Source organism: Perognathus longimembris, chromosome 2, assembly GCF_023159225.1.
Source record: "Perognathus longimembris pacificus isolate PPM17 chromosome 2, ASM2315922v1, whole genome shotgun sequence".
In the NCBI taxonomy this organism is placed as follows: domain Eukaryota; kingdom Metazoa; phylum Chordata; class Mammalia; order Rodentia; family Heteromyidae; genus Perognathus; species Perognathus longimembris.
Genome location: NC_063162.1, coordinates 66921419 through 66939135, shown reverse-complemented (window position 1 = coordinate 66939135; position 17717 = coordinate 66921419). Strand labels below are relative to the sequence as shown.

General features: G+C 43.6%; 1 protein-coding gene across 1 annotated transcript in view; it reads left to right on the top strand.

The window, feature by feature from the left end:
• The window catches only part of Pkd1l1 (polycystin 1 like 1, transient receptor potential channel interacting), a 97713-nt gene that overhangs the window by 30220 nt on the left and 49776 nt on the right, over positions 1–17717 (top strand). The window contains exons 15-23 of the mRNA XM_048337025.1: positions 1020–1196; positions 2182–2259; positions 5212–5354; positions 6356–6476; positions 7618–7729; positions 10879–11074; positions 11849–11905; positions 13869–14081; positions 15738–15980. Of these exons, the coding sequence (XP_048192982.1) occupies positions 1020–1196; positions 2182–2259; positions 5212–5354; positions 6356–6476; positions 7618–7729; positions 10879–11074; positions 11849–11905; positions 13869–14081; positions 15738–15980 (1340 nt within the window). The remainder of the gene's footprint in view (positions 1–1019; positions 1197–2181; positions 2260–5211; positions 5355–6355; positions 6477–7617; positions 7730–10878; positions 11075–11848; positions 11906–13868; positions 14082–15737; positions 15981–17717) is intronic.

Sequence of the window (17717 nt, the reverse complement as noted above, 5' to 3'; positions counted from 1 at the left end):
AAAGAGGAGCGCCAATCTGTTGCACTGATACCATGGCCTTTTCTGATAGGAGTCATTCTAGTCTCCAAGCAGTGGTTCATCTTGGTATTATATCTGGTTTCCATGACCATTATCTGAATTCTCAAGTTGGTCTTCTTTATGTGTGTGTATATGTGCAGGTACTGGAATCTGAATTCAGGGCCTCTCGTTTGTCTTTATTCACTTAAGACTGGTCCTCTGCCGCCCGAACCACACTTCTAGCCCTTAAATTGATCTTCATACCTTAACACCATCAATCTTTCATTCTCTACCCCCCCCCCCCACCCCAAGGCTACATGGTAGCCTCCATCTCCCTAGTTGTTCCTACTGTCTGTAGTTACTCCCCTACAACCACATGAGGACTTTGCTGTCACAAATGCAACTGTCCCTTCTTTCAGCTCCCCTGGCAGCCCCTCCAGCAGCTCCCCGCCCCCACAGGCAGGATGAAGGCTGAGTGATCCCCACATAGCAGATGGTTACATGCTGTTTTGTTTTTTTTTGGTTCAACCAGGAAACTTCTTTCTCTAGATCTCGCCAGAGCTCATTCTCATCTCGGTTCTGTAGTTTCTTCTTGGGCAAGGGCTTGCCGCCCACCCCTTGTGTTTGAGCTCCCCGTCTATCAGTGAGGTTCTCTTTCTCTGCTTTATGTTTTCCCCATCATTTACTGACTTTGCATTGCTGTTTCCTTGTTTGTTTGTTTAACTCCCTTTCTGTGACATTCTAGCTGCAAGGATTTGGTTGATCTGATTCACAAGGTCTCCAGTCCCTGGGCCCAGTGTTAAACCATATGAAGTATTTATCAACTAATCTACAGGGGAAAAAAAAGAACACAGAATTGGCTGACAAGTTATATGACAACATATTGACTCTGCTGAGTTGATAAAGTCATTATTTCAGCTCTGAAGTGTCCTGCAATAGTGATCACCATCAACATTGAATGGTTCATTATTCAGGAAGTTTGTGACTTGTTTGTCACCCATGGTCTGGGTTTATCTTCTCAGGGAACAGTATCAGCCCCCCTGGATCAGGACCAAGCACCCATGCTACGGGGAGCCCCTATGACGGGGATGGTCTGCTGGGTCCCTTCCTCTCCCCAGGCAGAGTGGAGCCAGTTCTCATGATCGACTGGCGCAAGGCCCAGGTCAGCCCAGCTGTCTTCCAAGGCTACACAGCGTCAGGTACGAAGTTGCTCTAGCTATCCTGCAATTCACAGTTGCTTCAAAGGAGATTGGATGCTAGTCCTCCTTTTCTTCTAAAACCTCCATTTTAGCACACAAAAATACTTGGAGCCATTTTTCCTCTTCTGCTTGCATTTGTCCCTCTAGGAACACCTCTTTTACTCAAAGAAGTGCTTGTTTTTGATGTCCCAGGAGGCCCTGCCCAGAGGCCAGCCCTTCGGAGTCCCCTGTCTGGATGGCCTCTCGCTGGGCAGGTGAACCACTCACATGAACGATGCTTGCTCTGAAGGATGGGTTTCTAACCAGTGTTCCCCAACAGGGCCACAGATGGCACCCACTTTGTTGAGTTGCTGTGGTAGGCTTACCATTGTTCTGGATTTCATAGTGCAGTGATTTCTTCCCTATTCCTTTCTTGAGACATTTTGGCAGGTAAAGTGAGGTTGTTTAAAAGTTATCCCTGTGTATGTTGGATCTTGCCTTTGAGATGTCTCCCACTTTCCAGGAAAGCAGTACAGGGCCAGCCTTTACCTCCTGAGGGAGTAATGCCGCTCTTAGAGGAAGCAGCTATGGTCAGATTAAGCATGTTTATAATAGCCAATATTCCAAAAAAGTTTGCAAATTGTTTCAGCCTATCTTAATCATACTTTGTAGTTAAATTCACACACAGCAAAACTAAACACGGAGCCTACTATAGACAAAGTAAGATCTTTCCGTAGTCTCTTGTTGGGGAAGTCTGATCCCAGGCTGATGCGTCCACCCTTGAATATTATTTCTGTTGAGCTGGGGGAGGAGTGGAGAGATGGGATTTCATCCCTCCAGGGAAAACCCCAACAGTTCCACAGAGAACCAGGACATGGAACATAGAATTGTGATATATATTTTTCCTTGCTCTAATGGTAGAACCCACCCCCAGTATTCTGCCTGTCTTCCTGCCCCTCAGAATCCACTGACCATTATTTTTATGTGGTCACCCCCTCTCTTATAGGTATCACAGGATCATCTGTGACAATAAAGCCATACTCCCTGAGCAGTGGAGAGATGTACGTTCTACAAGCATCTGTGGGTATGTTACTTGGCCAGTTGAGTTTGGTGTTAGGGAATCATAAAGGTTTGGTCACACTCATATGTTTTTTGAGGAAGTGATCATCACTTCTCATTCCAGCAATTTTGTGGTTCTTGACTCTCCCCATCTCTTATGCTTACCTTCCCTCTCCATTGCCTTCTACAAGAGGGCATCAGCAGGTTGTGGTTATGTTACTCTGTTTTGCTTTCCCTCATAGAATTGGGTGCATGTTTAGGAGTTGCCAGCACTGGTGACTCATGCCCTGTAATCCTAGATACTCAGGAGACAGATCTGAGGATCATGATTCAAAACCAGTTTAGGCACACAAAAGTCCATGAGACTGTTTTCTCCAAAGAACCTTCAAAAAGCCAACTGTGGAGGTGTGGTTTGAATGGTAGAGCACCAGCCTTGAGCATAAATAGCTAAGTGAGACTGAGGCCTGACTTCAAGTCCCAGTACACACACACACACACACACACACACACACACACACACACACACACACGCGCGCGCGCACACACACACACACTTTAGGTGCACAGGTTAAAGGCTGAAAAGCTGCCATTTTAAATTTTACATTTTGTGTTATAAAACTTAACAAATGGATTTCTTCCATGTGAGTCTGTAGCCCCTCTCCGTTTTGCCCTGTGCAGGTGTCCTTGTCCTGTTCCATGTGGGCTTGCAGCTGTGGGCTTGCTTTCACTGACATACAGCCCTCACAGCCTGTACACTTATGCTGTGACACAATCTGAGATCATCCTGTTGGGTAACTTCTAGACATTTCTCTCCATTTCATAAGGTATTTAGTTCCATTTCATAAAAAGAACAGAGGATGGAGCAATTTATATTCATACACAAGTTTGCTTCCGTAGCCACATTTTTTTTTAACATTCATTAAAATCGACCATGAACCAGGTGTAGTAACACATGCCTGGAATCTCAGCATTGAAGAGGCTAAAACAAGGGGATGAGAGGCTCAAAGCTAGCCTAGGCTACAGAGTGAAGCTCTATCTTGTTGACAGCAAAATATACCACAACCCACCGTTCATTTCTAGTCTGGCATTGTGTGTGTGTGTGTGTGTGTGTGTGTGTGTGTGTGTGTGTGTGTGCGCGCCTATCTCCTAAGAAGAAGCACAGGGTTAACTTTCATCTGAAACTGGGATTCTGTACAGTCACTAAAGACCCGGATTGTCTGTGCTGTGAATATCTACTTGCACCCTGCACAGCCACAGCTTGCATACAAAGCCCCGGACCCCTGCTTGTGCCAAAAGAAGATGAATGATGGCTTTTGTTTCAACAAACATCTTTGCCCTTGCATTAGACTTCTTTCTCTCTTGCTTCTGAAATCTGTCCAAGTAATAAACTGAAGGCCATTCCTTTAGATGAGCCACGTTCTTTACTGGAGCCTCTGGAGAGCCCGTTCATAGCCCCAGGTTCAGTGCAGCTACCTGAGAGAGGGGAGCTTGGTCTCCACATGTCTCCCCACCTAATTTCCTGTTGCTGTGCCTTACTCATTGCTATCACATAGACCACCCTATGGCCCTGCGGCTCCATCTTCCCTTGTGGTTATTTTGGCCAAATGCCCGTTCACATCTCCATGTCCCTTTCTGACCACTGAACCCCAGATTGCCCACTTAAATCATATCTGCTTTTGAAGAGATTGTCCTGGCCATCCAGATAGAATTATTCACTCTATCCTGTTGGGTTTTATTGTGTTAGAGGATCTGTTCTCTGTGGTTTATCTGAGGACAGATAGCATATGAACAGTGTCTGGTCAGACCCTGGCCCTAAACAGTGGTGCCCTGCACGGTGGCAATTATCACCAAGATTTTGATGGTTGTAGTTTTTGTTTTTGTTTTTTTGCCAGTCATGGGGCTTGAACTCAGGGCCCGAGCACTGTCCCTGGCTTCTTTTTTCTCAAGGCTAGCACTCTACCTCTTGAGCCACTGTGCCACGTCTGGCTTTTTGTATATGTGTGATGCTGAGGAATTGAGCCCAAGGCTTCATGTATACAAGGTGAGCACTCTATCACTAGGCCATATTCCCAGCCCCTATCACCAAGATTTTGAACAAATTGACTTACAAATCTCCATCTAATAGCCCATCTCAAGAAAAATATACTAAAAGTTCAAAATACTTTTCTGTGCATGAGAATGATCATCAGTGAGTGGCTAGTAATACCAGGAAGTAGAAAATAGTGAGTAATCCTGGGGGAGGAACAGTCATGCAGATTGGGGTGCATCTGCCCAGTGGAATGTCTGCTGTTGTTATCCACAATAGTGATTCAGATGACTATTTCATCCATGTTACTGCAGGGTGACACAGAAAATATTTGTGGTGATAATACAACTAAAAAGAGAAGATATCAAATTGTATCCATGCTGTAAATTTAACTCATCAGTGTGTGTGTGTATGTGTGTGTGTGTGTGTGAGAGAGAGAGAGAGAGAGAGAGAGAGAGAGAGAGAGAGAGAGAGAGACTGGGGCGGTCAGTGAATCTTGAAGTTCATCAGTGTGTGTGTACGACACTGATTGGGGCAGTCAGTGAATCTCAAGGAAGTTCATCAGTGTGTTTGTGTGTATGTGTGTGTGAGAGAGAGAGAGAGGGAGAGAGAGAGAGACTGAGGCGGTCAGTGAATCTCAAGGAATTTGGGTGTGCTGGCCATGCATCCTCATTCTTTTCCCAGAGATTTTGGGATTTTTGTCTAACTCCTGAGTAGAAAATTAGTCTCCCTTGTCTACCTTTATTTCCCAGGGTCTGGAAAATGGGTTTTCCCACTTAGTGCTTCTGTTCCCCAGGGCTCAGTGGATCCCAACACATACTCACACCACAGGGTACCAAAACACTGTGGGCATCCATTTGAGTCAGCAGGAATAAGTGTGTATGATCAAATTCAACCCTCTGCCACGGAGGTCCTCCGCTCTGGTTGAAATCTCTGTCTCGTCTCTCTTAGCTTCAAAGCATGGCTTACGAGGCAGAGCTCAGCTCTACTTCACAGTTAACCCGACTCCACAAGACATGGCCTGCCAGGTGCGGCCCCACCATGGCCTGGAAGCACACACCATCTTCAGTATTTTCTGCCTGTCAGGGAAGCCGGTACGTGACAGCCCTTGTTTGTCCTCAAACTGCTCATCTTTATGAGAAGTTGCAGACAGCTCCACACAGCAAGCAGTAGACACAGAAGGCTTTGGCCTTCCCTATCTGTGAATGTAGAAAGTAGCTAGGGTATGAATAGGGCCAATCCTACACTAGCAATAGAGGTTCACAGAGCCCTTCCCCCCCCCAAAGAAAGGTGGACCTGCTTCCTAGGGATTCCCCTGGGGTACTTGGTTGCAGCTCACACGGCACATACAGGCATTGGGGGCAAGATGAAGAGGCTCAGCTTTATCCCAGAGCATGTCTCTAGCCTGAGCTTGACCTCTCTCCTAAGCTGGGCACTGAAGATCACTCTGATTCTTTGCATAGGATCTTATGAGGATCTGAGGGGAGTGTGGGTGTAGAGGGGTCCAGCGCTCCCTCCTGAGGTCAGGTGATAGAATAAGTGGGAGCTGCCATATTGGAATCCTGGCACCATTTTCCTCTTCTCTCTGTGGACAGGTGGACACCTCCCATTTCTGCCCTCTGTCCTGCCCATGTTGTTCCTTCTGAAACTTGCCTGTTTGTAGGAGGGGCAAGGCCCTCGCTCAGCCTCAGGGCCTCATTCTAATAACTTTTGTTTTTAAACTCTGGGCCCCCATGCCTCTTTTGTGCCGTCTGGGTGTCTGGATTATGTCTTCCAGTAGAGCAGTTCTCTTCATCCTGAGTGGAGGGCAGACAGTCTGATTTCTTGCTGTTGGGAGACATCAGGGAAACAAGAGCTCTCCAGTGGACCCTGGGGGAAGAATCTTACTTTGTGTGAGAAGCTACTGGTCCAATGGACAGGAGTTCTGCAGGTCAGGAAATCAGGGACAGCGTGTCACCAATATTCACCTTGTTCTTGGAGTGCAAAATAGGTTTTCAGGTGCGAGGAAGGCTGCAGGTGAATGTTTAGTGACGATGCCAATCATAGTGTGTTCAACTACTCTGTTTCTTTTTCCTCTCTATGGATCCAATGATAGGATTTTCACTACGAATTTAGTTACCAGCTAGGAAATGGCTCCAAGCACACCCTGTACCGTGGGAGAGATACCCACTATTACTTTGCACTGCCAGCTGGGGAGCCCTTGGACAGTTACAAAGGTAAGTCATAATTGAATGGCTGCTATACTTTATGCCCACTTGCTGTTTTATCCTGGTTTATGAAAAGTAAACATTGTTGAAACTATGTGCCTAGAAATTGAAATTATTTATTCACCTTGAGTTTGGTGTTTTGTCTTGCTTTTTTAACCTGCCTTTAGTGTGGAAAAAAAAAAGCATTAGGAGTATAATCCATAGCTAGGCATTTTTATGTCTTATAGTTTAAATGAAATATAATGCAGTTGTTAAGATGCCAAAGGATATTTTTGATATTTCTTGTTTACTAGTTAATACATTCTATCTGGTGAATCTTGAACTTATTATAGCTTAAAACAAATCAAGGCCCCCCCCCCACACCCCTAAAGAAAATGTGGAGTAAAGGATTGTTGGGTTGGCAAGTTGTAATGCCGGTAGCTCATGCCTGTAATCCTAGCTACTCGGGAGGCTGAGGTTTAAGAATCACAATTGGAAGCTAGTTCAGGCAGGAAAGTCTATAAGAAAAAGTCCATGAGAAAAGTCCATTCACCTCCTATTAAGCACTGAAAAGCCAGAAGTGGAGCTGTGGCTCAAGTGGTAGAGCACCAGCCTTGAACAAAAAGGCTCAGTCCAACACCCAGGTCCTGAGTTCAAGCCCCAGGACTGGCACAAAGAAAAGACATTATTTTGGCTCATGATTTTGGAGTTTTGGTCCTATAACTGTTGGGTCCCACCACTTTGGGACTGTCAAGGCATTGCACTCTGTACAGGGACTTAGTGGTGGGAAAGGCCCACTGGTCTCTTGGGCGGCACAAAAGAGCGATGGACATGAGAAGCCATGGCCTCCATCTTCCTCTGAAGGCACATCTTCAGGGACCAGAAGGCCTCCCCAACTCCCACTTCTTAAAGCATTTCAGACTTGTCACTTCCTGCCATTCCCTGTCTTCTGAGGTCCCCTCCATCAGTTATTTCTCATCTTCTAGACCTATGAAGTCTGTTGACATCATTTAGGGACTACTTACAATGTCACCCCAACCCTTGGTGGACCGTTGCCCAGCCTTGATTTCCCTCTCTGGCACCTGTGTGGGATCCAGCCTGCCCTTCCCCAGGCATCTCCAAAAACACAGCATGTGTCCAGAATGATGCTCCCCTGTCCTGCTCCCCACAGTCATGGTTTCCATGGAGATCACAGATGGAGATGGCTCCAAGGTGCAGCCATGCACAGCGGCAGTGACCGTGATGCCCCGTTTCCATGGGAACAGCTGCCTCAGCGAGGACCTGTGAGTACCACACTGCCATGCAGTTGTCTGTACTAGAACAGTATTTGTATTTCTCTGGGAAATGGCAGCACGGCGGGTTAACAGGTTTTCTTTTCTTTCTTTCTTTCTTTCATTTTTTTTTTTTTTGTGCTGGTCTTGGAGCTTGAAATCAGGGCCTGGGCACTGTCCCTCGGCTTCTTTTGGTCAAGGCTAGCGTTCTGCTACTTGAGCCACAGCTTCACCTCCAGCTTTTTAATAGTTTATTGGAGATTGAGTCTCACAGACTTTCCAGCCAGGCTGGCTTTGAATCGCCATCTTCAGTCTCAGCCTCCTGAATAGTGAGGATGACAGGTGTGAGCCACTGGTGCCCGGCGTTTTTAACAGCAGTTCTGCGGAGGCATTTTACACACTAGATAGTTCATCCAGTACAGAATTGAGCAAGCCTTACCAGAATCTGTATCATAGAACATTTTCAGGGGGGCTGGGGATATGGCCTAGTGGCAAGAGAGCTTGCCTCCCATACATGAAGCCTTAGGTTCAATTCCCCAGCACCACATATACAGAAAATGGCCAGAAGTGGCGCTGTTGCTTAAGTGGCAGAGTGCTAGCCTTGAGCAAAAAGAAGCCAGGGACAGTGCTCAGGCCCTGAGTCCAAGGCCCAGGACTGGCAAAAAAAACAAAAAAAAAAAGAACATTTTCAGGATCACAATGGTTGGTACTCACTAGCAGTCCTGTATCCCCACCACTCATCTTCCTCATTCTAGCCCCAAATAACTACTAATCTAGGAAGTGGAGGTGTGGCTTAAGTGGTAGAGTGACACCCTTGAGTGAAAACAGCCAACCAAGATTGTGAGGCCCTGAATTCAAGCATCATTACCAGTACGTGCACGCGTGCACACACACACACACACACACACACACACACACACAATTCTACTGATCTACTTCATGTCTACATATTTATCTAGTTAGGAAGTTTCACATTAGTGGGATGATGCAAAATGTGATATTTAGTAACTTATTTTATTTAATATGTGAAAGTTTTGAGAATATATATATATATATGTATATAATGAATTTGTGAATTCCTACCATCTTCTTCTGTATTGCTGAATAATGATTGTATGGCTATACGTGATATTTCCAAAGTGACTGCTCTGTACTCTAACTATTCAAAGGTTTTGTGGAAGCTAGATGTCAGTTCTTCTTTAAACACTGTATAGAAACTATCAGTGACATAACCTGAGTATGGCTTTTTTGTGTGGTAGGTTTTATAACTTACTCAGTCTCATCAGTATTCACTTTTTAAAATTTCTTTTTGAGACTATTTGAGTAGTTTATATCATTTTAGGATTTTTTCCACTTCATTAATATTCTTTAATACTTTGGTGTACAAGATTTTCTGTTCTTCAAAAACAGTAGGCTGTCAAAGCCCTTTTTATTCTATGTGGTTATTTTAGTAGTTATATTATTTTCTTTTTGTGTCATCATCAGTATGGCTAATTTGGGCTTAGCTGATCTCTTCCAAGAATCAGTTTTTTGTTTCATTGACTTTCCCTTTGATTTTTGTATTCTTTATGTCATTCATGTCTTAATCTCTGTCATTTCTTTCCTTTTGATTGTTTGGGTTTTGTTTACCTTTTTTTTTTTTTTGCCAGTCCTGGGGTTTGAAATCAAGGCATAGGAACTGACCCTAAGCTTCTTTTGCTCAAGGCTAGCACTCTACCATTTGAGTCACAACTCCATTTCTGGCTTTTTCTGAATAGCTTGTTAGGCATAAGAATCTCATGGACTTTCTTGCTTAGGCTGGCTTCAAACCGTGATCCTCAAATCTCAGCCTCCAAAGTAGCTAGGATTATAGGTCCAAGCCACTATGCCTGGTGTTTTTTTTTTTTTTTGCCAGTCCTGGGGCTTGAACTCAGTGCCAGTGCCTGGCTTCTTTTTGCTCAAGGCTAGCATTCTACCACTTAAGCCACAGCACCACCTCTGGCCTTTTCTATATATGGTGCTGAGGAATCGAACCTAAGGCGTCATGTATATGAGGCTAGCACTTTACCACTAGGCCATATTCCCAGCCCTGCCTGGCTTTTTAAAAAAATGGATGTTTACAGCTATAAATTTCCCTCCAGCAGTGTCTTTGCTCCATCCCATATGATTTACGGTGTTATGTTTTCATTTGCTAGTTTCAAAGTATTTGGTAATTGCCTTTTCAGTTGCTTTTTTGAACCATTAATTATTGAAAGGTGTATTTTTTAAATTTTCACTGATTTGTGCATTTGCCAAGTTTTCATCTTTGACTTCAAATTTAATGCCATCATAATCAGAGGACATACTTTGTCTTATGTCCTATATAATGTGTTCTAGAAATTCTGATGTGTACTTGAGAAGAAGGTATCTTTTTCTTTTGTTCAGGAAAAGTTGTCTATGAATGTTTGTTTGGTCTAGTTCTGTTTGAGTCAGAGAGAGAGAGCGTGCAATAGACCAACTGATGGACAGACAGATTTTCTGCCTCATTGTTCTATTGATTATTGATTGTATTATTAGTTATGAATTTTCTCTCTCCCTCTTATTTTTTGATTCACACATACAGGGCTTATCCTCCTTCCCTCCCTCCCTCCCTCCCTCCCTCCCTCCCTCCCTCCCTCCCTCCCTCTCTCTCTCTCTCTCTCTCTCTCTCTCTCTCTCTCTCTCTCTCTCTCTCTCTCTCTCTCTCTCTCTCATACTGGCCCTGGGAACTATCCCTGAGCTTTTGTGCTCAAGGCTAGTACTCTACCATTTTTGGTTTTCTGGTGGTTGATTGGAGGTAAGAGTCTCACAAACATTCCTACCCAGACTGGCTTCAAACTGCGATCCTCAGACCCTAGCCTTCTGAGTGGCTAGGGTGTCATGTGTGGACCACATTTCTTTATTTGCCATGGGCAGGTATATTAGTATCAGTTTGGCTTCTTTGTACCCTGTTCAATTCTGACCAAAGACGCTTTTTATAGGACTTTGGTATGATACTGTGCTCTGTCTTTTTAGAGTTTCTTCTGCATAGAGAAACATTCTGTATCATTCTATTTCTTCACTAATCCACTTAAGAAGAATAAATTCTGCTTAACCCTTGGCAGGAAGGATGAAAAGTTTTGCTATGTGTATTCAACGATGATAACCTCTGGTGTTTCCTTCAGATATAATTCCAGCCTGAAGAGCCTGTCTATCCTCCAGCTGATGGGGAGTCACAGGGAAACGAGGAACTTCATCACCATGATCACTGAGATCCTCAGACATTTGGTTATGGAGAACAGAAGTGCTTCATGTGGCTGGTGGTCACAAATTCAGGATGCATTCATTTCTTCCTTGTGCAAATTAGTGTTTGTAGATCAGGTATGGCCCAGAGTTGGGTAAGCTAAACTATCTGTGAACCTGCATAAAGTAGTGAGGCCTGGGACCCTCTGGCCCCCGGCACATGGCTGGCTCCCTGGCATGTGTTCACACTTATGAAAGACAAGCAAGGAAGGAGAGTGTTTGGGCAGCCTGTCCCCATTCATGGCCACAGTCTCTCTCTCTTCCTTGCTGAGACGTTTTGCAAATCAGTGTCACTGGTTTACAAAGAAGAAAGTGATATAAGTAATTCAGCACTGCAGATAATTCTACTAATGCTTCTGCAAAGAAGGAAGGACAGAAAGAGAAAGAAACAAAGAAAGAAATGAAGAGGAGGGAGGGCTGGGAGAAGGAATTAAAGAAAGAAAGAGAAAGAGAGGAAGGGAGAGGAGACAGAGGGAAGGAGAAAAGAGGGAGGGAGGAAGAAAGGAAATAAATGGAAAAAGAAAGGAAGAAAGAAAAAGAAAAGAGAAAGAAGGAAGAAAAAGTACATGTCACTTGAATGGTTCTCTTTCTCTCATTATCTCAGACCCTATTCCAAGTTCTATTTGGTTCTGTCCTCTTTTCTCCTCCTTCATGTCAGTTTCCTAATAGAATATGGTGAGGCTGGCCAGGGACATACAGGGGGAGAAATATTAGGCTAGAAGGAAAACTTGAGCCTTGTAAGAAAAAGACTGGCATCCAGGTAGTGTCAGGTGGACAGCATGAAGTCTGCTCTACATTAAAAAGATCTTCTTCCTCCCCTCTCCCTTTTACTTTGCTTGTTTCTGCCATCAGGAAGAAAGGATTGATTCTATTCTTATATTAAGAGATCTCATAAGCCTTCCTCATAAGGTAAGTGTTATTTATTTGCAAGCGTGTTTTTATTGCATAATTTTGAATGACCAGTTCTTAAAGAGTATAACTTCCCAGAGCTATAGTTTGACATTTCAGTTGAAATATGATTTTCTTCTAAGAATTCATTAGAATGACTTTTTTTTTTACTTTGAATCATGGCTGGAGAATTTTATTCCTACATATAGAAATTTGGAATAGATTTAAGGAAAAAAAAAGCACTATGCTATGAACATTTTGGTGAGGGTACTGTCTTCCCTACTCAATATGAAATAGGACATTTCTTTCTCTTGGACAATTTTATTTTCTTCCCATGCTGCCTTCACGAAATCTTCAGAGATGTGAGAGAAAAACTCATTTTAATTAAGGCAATGTGTATATGACTTTATTCTAGCACATCAATGCTTCTTGTAATCTTTATTTGAGGTACATCTTTCTTCTGACTTTAGTGTAAAATATGGTCACAATATATTCTTACTTAAAAATGTAAAACTGTTCGCCAATGGCTCATGCCTGTGGTCCCAGTTACTCAGGAGGCTAAGAGATCAGAGGATCATGGTTCAAAGCTAGCCCAGACAGGAAATTTTGTGAGAGTTTAACCTCCAGTTAACCACCAGAAAACTAACTAGTGCTGTGGCTCAAAGAGGTAGAGCACTACCCTTGAGTGAAAGAGCTCAGAGAGAGAGCCTAGGCCCTGAGTTCAAGCCCTGCTAACAACAACAGGGATTTTTAATTAATACTTATTTTAAAGTCATTGCACAAAGAGGTTCCAGTTCGCTAGTCTGATTATGAGTACTATGAATCTTCATCTGTGTCTCTCACTCCATTGTTCTCTCCCATCTTTCCCAATCTCATCTATCCCCTCAAGTTAGGTAGTTCAACTTTTACATAATATACATTGAATGTAATGACTGTATTTTTCACCCTTTCTCCCTCTGTTTGTGTGCCCCCCATCCCCTTCCCATAGTATATCCTTTAAGGCACTTTTCACATTGGTTGGTGGGTATTTAAATCTGAAGTGCTATTTTGATGGCTACCAGTTACCTCTCTGATAGGACCTTCCATAGTAGCTTAACTACATTTCCAAACTAGCTTAGTTTTATTGTTTTTAAACAATTTGATCATAAATGGTATTTATAAAAATGCTTTGGTTGAATATGTATGTCAGAATCTTAATTTTGTCACGAACACGCATTAATGATTGCTAGGAGCTACTAATGGACAGAGAAGAAAAGCACTGATCCTTGTGGTTTAGACATTGCTAAATAAAAGTAAATGCAGAAACACATGCACTTTAATAAATATGCCAAGTCCCAGAATTAGGGGAATGACAAAACTGCAGAAACTTAGGCCATGGTGCAACTAACTTTAGTGGACTTTTGAACTTTGTTTTGAAAGAAGTAGCAATGGCTGGACACTAGTGGCTCACACCTGAAATCCTAGCTACTCAGGAAGCTGAAACCTGAGGACTGAGTTTCAAAGCCAGCAGGGCAGGGGAGTTCATGAGACTCTTATCTCCAATTAACTGCCAGAAAACTGGAAGTGGCATTCTGGCTCAAAGTAGTAGAGCACTAGCCTTGAATGAAAGAGCTCAGGGACAATGCCCAGGCCCTGAGTTCAAACTCCATGACCAGGAAAAAAGAAACCAACAACAACAACAAAAAGAGTCCAACGTGGCTAGAGGACAGAACTGCAGCAGCTGATAGGAGCAGAGAAGGCTGTGGAAGGATTTGCAAAAGGATTGTAAAGTGGCTTTTAGAATTCAAACCAAATAATATCAATGCCTAAAGGGCTGTTGGGGTTCCTTTTCCTTTCCTGGGTCATTTCCCACCAAACATGGACCATCTAATTCTGTTGCCCCAAAGTTCAATTATTCTAATTCTATTAATAACGAGAGGTTCAAGTATATGCATTGTGAATGTAAAAAAAAATGGTTTATTTTATATCTCTTCTTTTCGTGTAGTTAAGCTTTGGTAGCGCAGCACACATTCTCAGGTACACCCGGACACTCTTGGCTCATGATCAGTTCTTGGAAAGGTTTGTGGTTGACAAAGGATTTGTTCTTGAATTTATCCTTCTCATTTCTGGAGTCTGGGAAGCCAGCACACAAAAAATCTTGACAAATAAGGACTACCTACGAGAAGAAGGAATGAAGGTCATCTCAGATGTGTTGCTAGTAAGTGACATATTTTATCCATCCATAAGAACATGGTTGCAGGGCTGTGCACATTGCTCATTAGACGATGGGCAGTTCGGGTATGTGACCCCCAACAACAAAAATGCAGCTGCTTTCTCCCTCCCATGTTAATCTTCATTAGTAATCACTTAAAATGTCCAAGTAAGAAGCACCTTATAAAGATAATAGGTTTATTTAGAGAGGAGGGTCTTGTGCTGGCCAGCTTCTTGCTCACAGTCTCTAGTTATTTTGGGGGGGACATCAAATGGAGAAAGGACATGTGTGTGTCCTTGACTGGTCTCTGCCTTGTTCTTCCTTGTTTTTTGTTTTTCCTTTGAAGTCCTATTTGGGTGTAAACTGGGTGGTACTTTGATATTTGGAGATTGTTATTTCAATGTTACGTGTTTCTTGATAATGGTATAGTGTCCCTAATGTTTTTTTTTTTTTTTTTTTGCCAGTCCTGGGCCTTGGACTCAGGGCCTGAGCACTGTCCCTGGCTTCCTTTTGCTCAAGGCTAGCACTCTGCCACTTGAGCCACAGCGCCACTTCTGGCTGTTTTCTGTATATGTGGTGCTGGGGAATCGAACCCAGGGCCTCATGTATACGAGGCAAGCACTCTTGCCACTAGGCCATATCCCCAGCCCCCCTAATGTTTTGATAGATGTTTATTGGGATAATTAGGGAGATGTCTGACATAGGAGCATCATTTGTCAGACTATCTTCTGTGTTTTAAAAAATGTGAGGGAATGCAAATGCTTTCTTACATTCATTAGCTTAAAACAGAGCCATGATGATCTATAACTGATAAAAACAAAAATATCAAATCTTACTTCTGTGATAGTAACTTTAGGAAAGTATCTCAGAATTTTTTGTTTCACATGGTGAAATGGCCAGTGCTTTCTGGAAACAGTAAATTAGTAGACAGGCTTTGTATCTGCAATCTATCAACCCTCCCACACATAACTGTTGGCTTATTTAGCTTTCAGTTACCAAACTATTTGGTAAAGTGGGGACTGAATGAATATTCCATCCAAATCTAATACTAAACTGGGTGTTAGTAGTTCAAGCCTGTAATACTGGGTACTCAAGAGACTGAGATCTGAGGGCCAAAGTTAAAGCCAGCCCAGGCAAAGAAGTCCATGAGACTCGTACCTCCAATTAATCACCAAAAATTTGGAAATGGCGCTGTGACTCTTAAGTGGTAGAATGCTAGCCTTGAGCAAAAATGTTCAGTGAGACAGTACCCAGGCCCTGAGTTCAAGCCCCCCCCAAAGCATAATAAAATAAATTTAATCATCATCATCATAGCTATACATTAGCATACTTTCAAATATTTCTCACATTCTACTCTAGTCTATGCCCAAAAGCATTGCTATCACATTACTTGTTGACTCTTCAGGGTGTAATGGTATGAAACCCTATTTTGATGAGTTAAGAACCCCTAAAAAAAGATTATTTTTAAATGAGCAAATTCCCAGAATGGTGTGCCAAAAAGAAAGAAAATAGTTTGTGTCTTAGTATTATTTGTCATTACATCCTCTATCTATACCTTTTAGATGAATGGACCTGACCTAAGTTCAGGCAGGCTGTCTTGTCACTCTCCTCCATCTGAACTCAGGGGTTTGCTCATTTGCCTTGCAAATGCTCTGCTTTCAGAGGTGTCTTTCTTTGAGCCAGAAGCGTCGATTCCACGTGAGCACTGGGCAGATGGAATTCTGGATCCTTCTTCATGACAACCTTCAGAGCTCTGTTCAGAGCCTGGGCTCTGTCCAGGTGCATTTACCTGGTGGCCTGTCCGGGCACACTCTTGCTCAAGAAGAAAGGCAGAGTCCATGCTACATAAGCCAGCTTCTGTTCTTCAAGAAGAGCCCCTACCCAGGGGTACCCGGTCTGGGGCAGGTACCAAAGGTGTTGACTGACTGTCACTTCCATGGCAATTCAAATTGTGGTGACTGGGCTTAGGTGATAAACAGAGAAACTAGGTTGGCAGGCTTGTGCTTATTTTCTAGCTCCCAGAGAGGGGCCTCTTACAAGGTGTTGCTGTCTCCATGCCTCTTGGAAGGTCAGAATCCCCAGAAAACTCTTACTAAAACTAGGGCTCCCAAGTACCTGGCTAAGGGAACCCATGCAGTATTTCCTGTGGGGCTTTCTGACACCACTGGAGAATATAAGACTTGGGGAAGTCAGAGCATGCAGTGTAGTGTATGTGCCTTACCTTTCCTCTAATCAAAGGCAGAGTTGAAGTGGGGTGAAACTTTCAAAGGGGCCCCGAGGATCCCCCAAGCCTCTCTGTTTTCCTCTGCCCTCTTGTGAAAGACACATCTTGGCTGAACTCGGTTAGGGTAGTGGATAAATCAAGCCTGGCAGTCCTAATGCTTTGGCAGGGTTTTTCATTTGTTTGCTGGTCCTGGGACTTTATTAAACTGTGGGCCTAGACACTGTCCCTTGAGCCTCTTTGTGCTCACAGCTAGTGCTTTACCATGTGAGCCACAGAGCCACTTCTGGCTTTTTTCAGTTGTTTATTGGAAATAAGAGTCTTGTGGACTTTTCTGCCCAGGCTGGCTTTGAGCCACTACGATTACAAGTGTGAGCCAACGATGCCCAGCCTCCTTGGCAGTTTTGTGAACGTCTTCTGATCAGTGTCAGCATTCAGAAAAGCTGTGAGTCCCCCCAACTCGCCATGAATCAGGAAGAACGCCCAAGATTTCCATATTCTCCCTGCCCTGGCCTAAGTGCCTGGCTCACTTGGGCACCCAATGGATTTCTCAATGACGGATGCATAGTTTATGACAAACATCTCATTTTTGTCATAAGATACTCATAAAGCATTTGCTAGTTTTTTATTTTCTAAAAATAACTTTTTAGGGAGTTAGAAATTGCTAGATGGCTAATGGTAGGGAATTTAATTCACACTAAAAAGCAATAAATAGCTATTAAAGTGACTTTATGACTTCCAAAAGTGCAGCTATCTAAAAATATTACTTAGGGCTGGGGATATGGCCTAGTGGCAAGAGTGCTTGCCTCGTATACATGAGGCCCTGGGTTCGATTCCTCAGCACCACATATACAGAAAATGGCCAGAAATGGCACTGTGGCTCAAGTGGCAGAGTGCTAGCCTTGAGCAAAAAAGAAGCCAGGGACAGTGCTCAGGCCCTGAGTTCACGGCCTAGGACTGTCCAAAAATAAATAAATAAATAAAAATAAAAATAAAAATATTACTTATGGCCATGTGCCATTGGCTCATGTCTACAACCCTAGCAGCTTGGGAGACTGAGAGTCGAAATCTAGAAGTTTGAGGCCAGTTTTTGCAGAAAAAAATGGTTTTGAAACCACATCTTAAAAAAAAAACCATCAGCAGGGCACTGGTGGCTCACGCCTGTAATCCTAGCTACTCAGGAGGCTGGCAGGGCTGGGGATATAGCCTAGTGGCAAGAGTGCCTGCCTCGGATACACGAGGCCCTAGGTTCGATTCCCCAGCACCACATATACAGAAAACGGCCAGAAGCGGCGCTGTGGCTCAAGTGGCGGAGTGCTAGCCTTGAGCGGGAAGAAGCCAGGGACAGTGCTCAGGCCCGGAGTCCAAGGCCCAGGACTGGCAAAAAAAAAAAAAAACTGGCCCAGGCAGAAAAGTCCCTG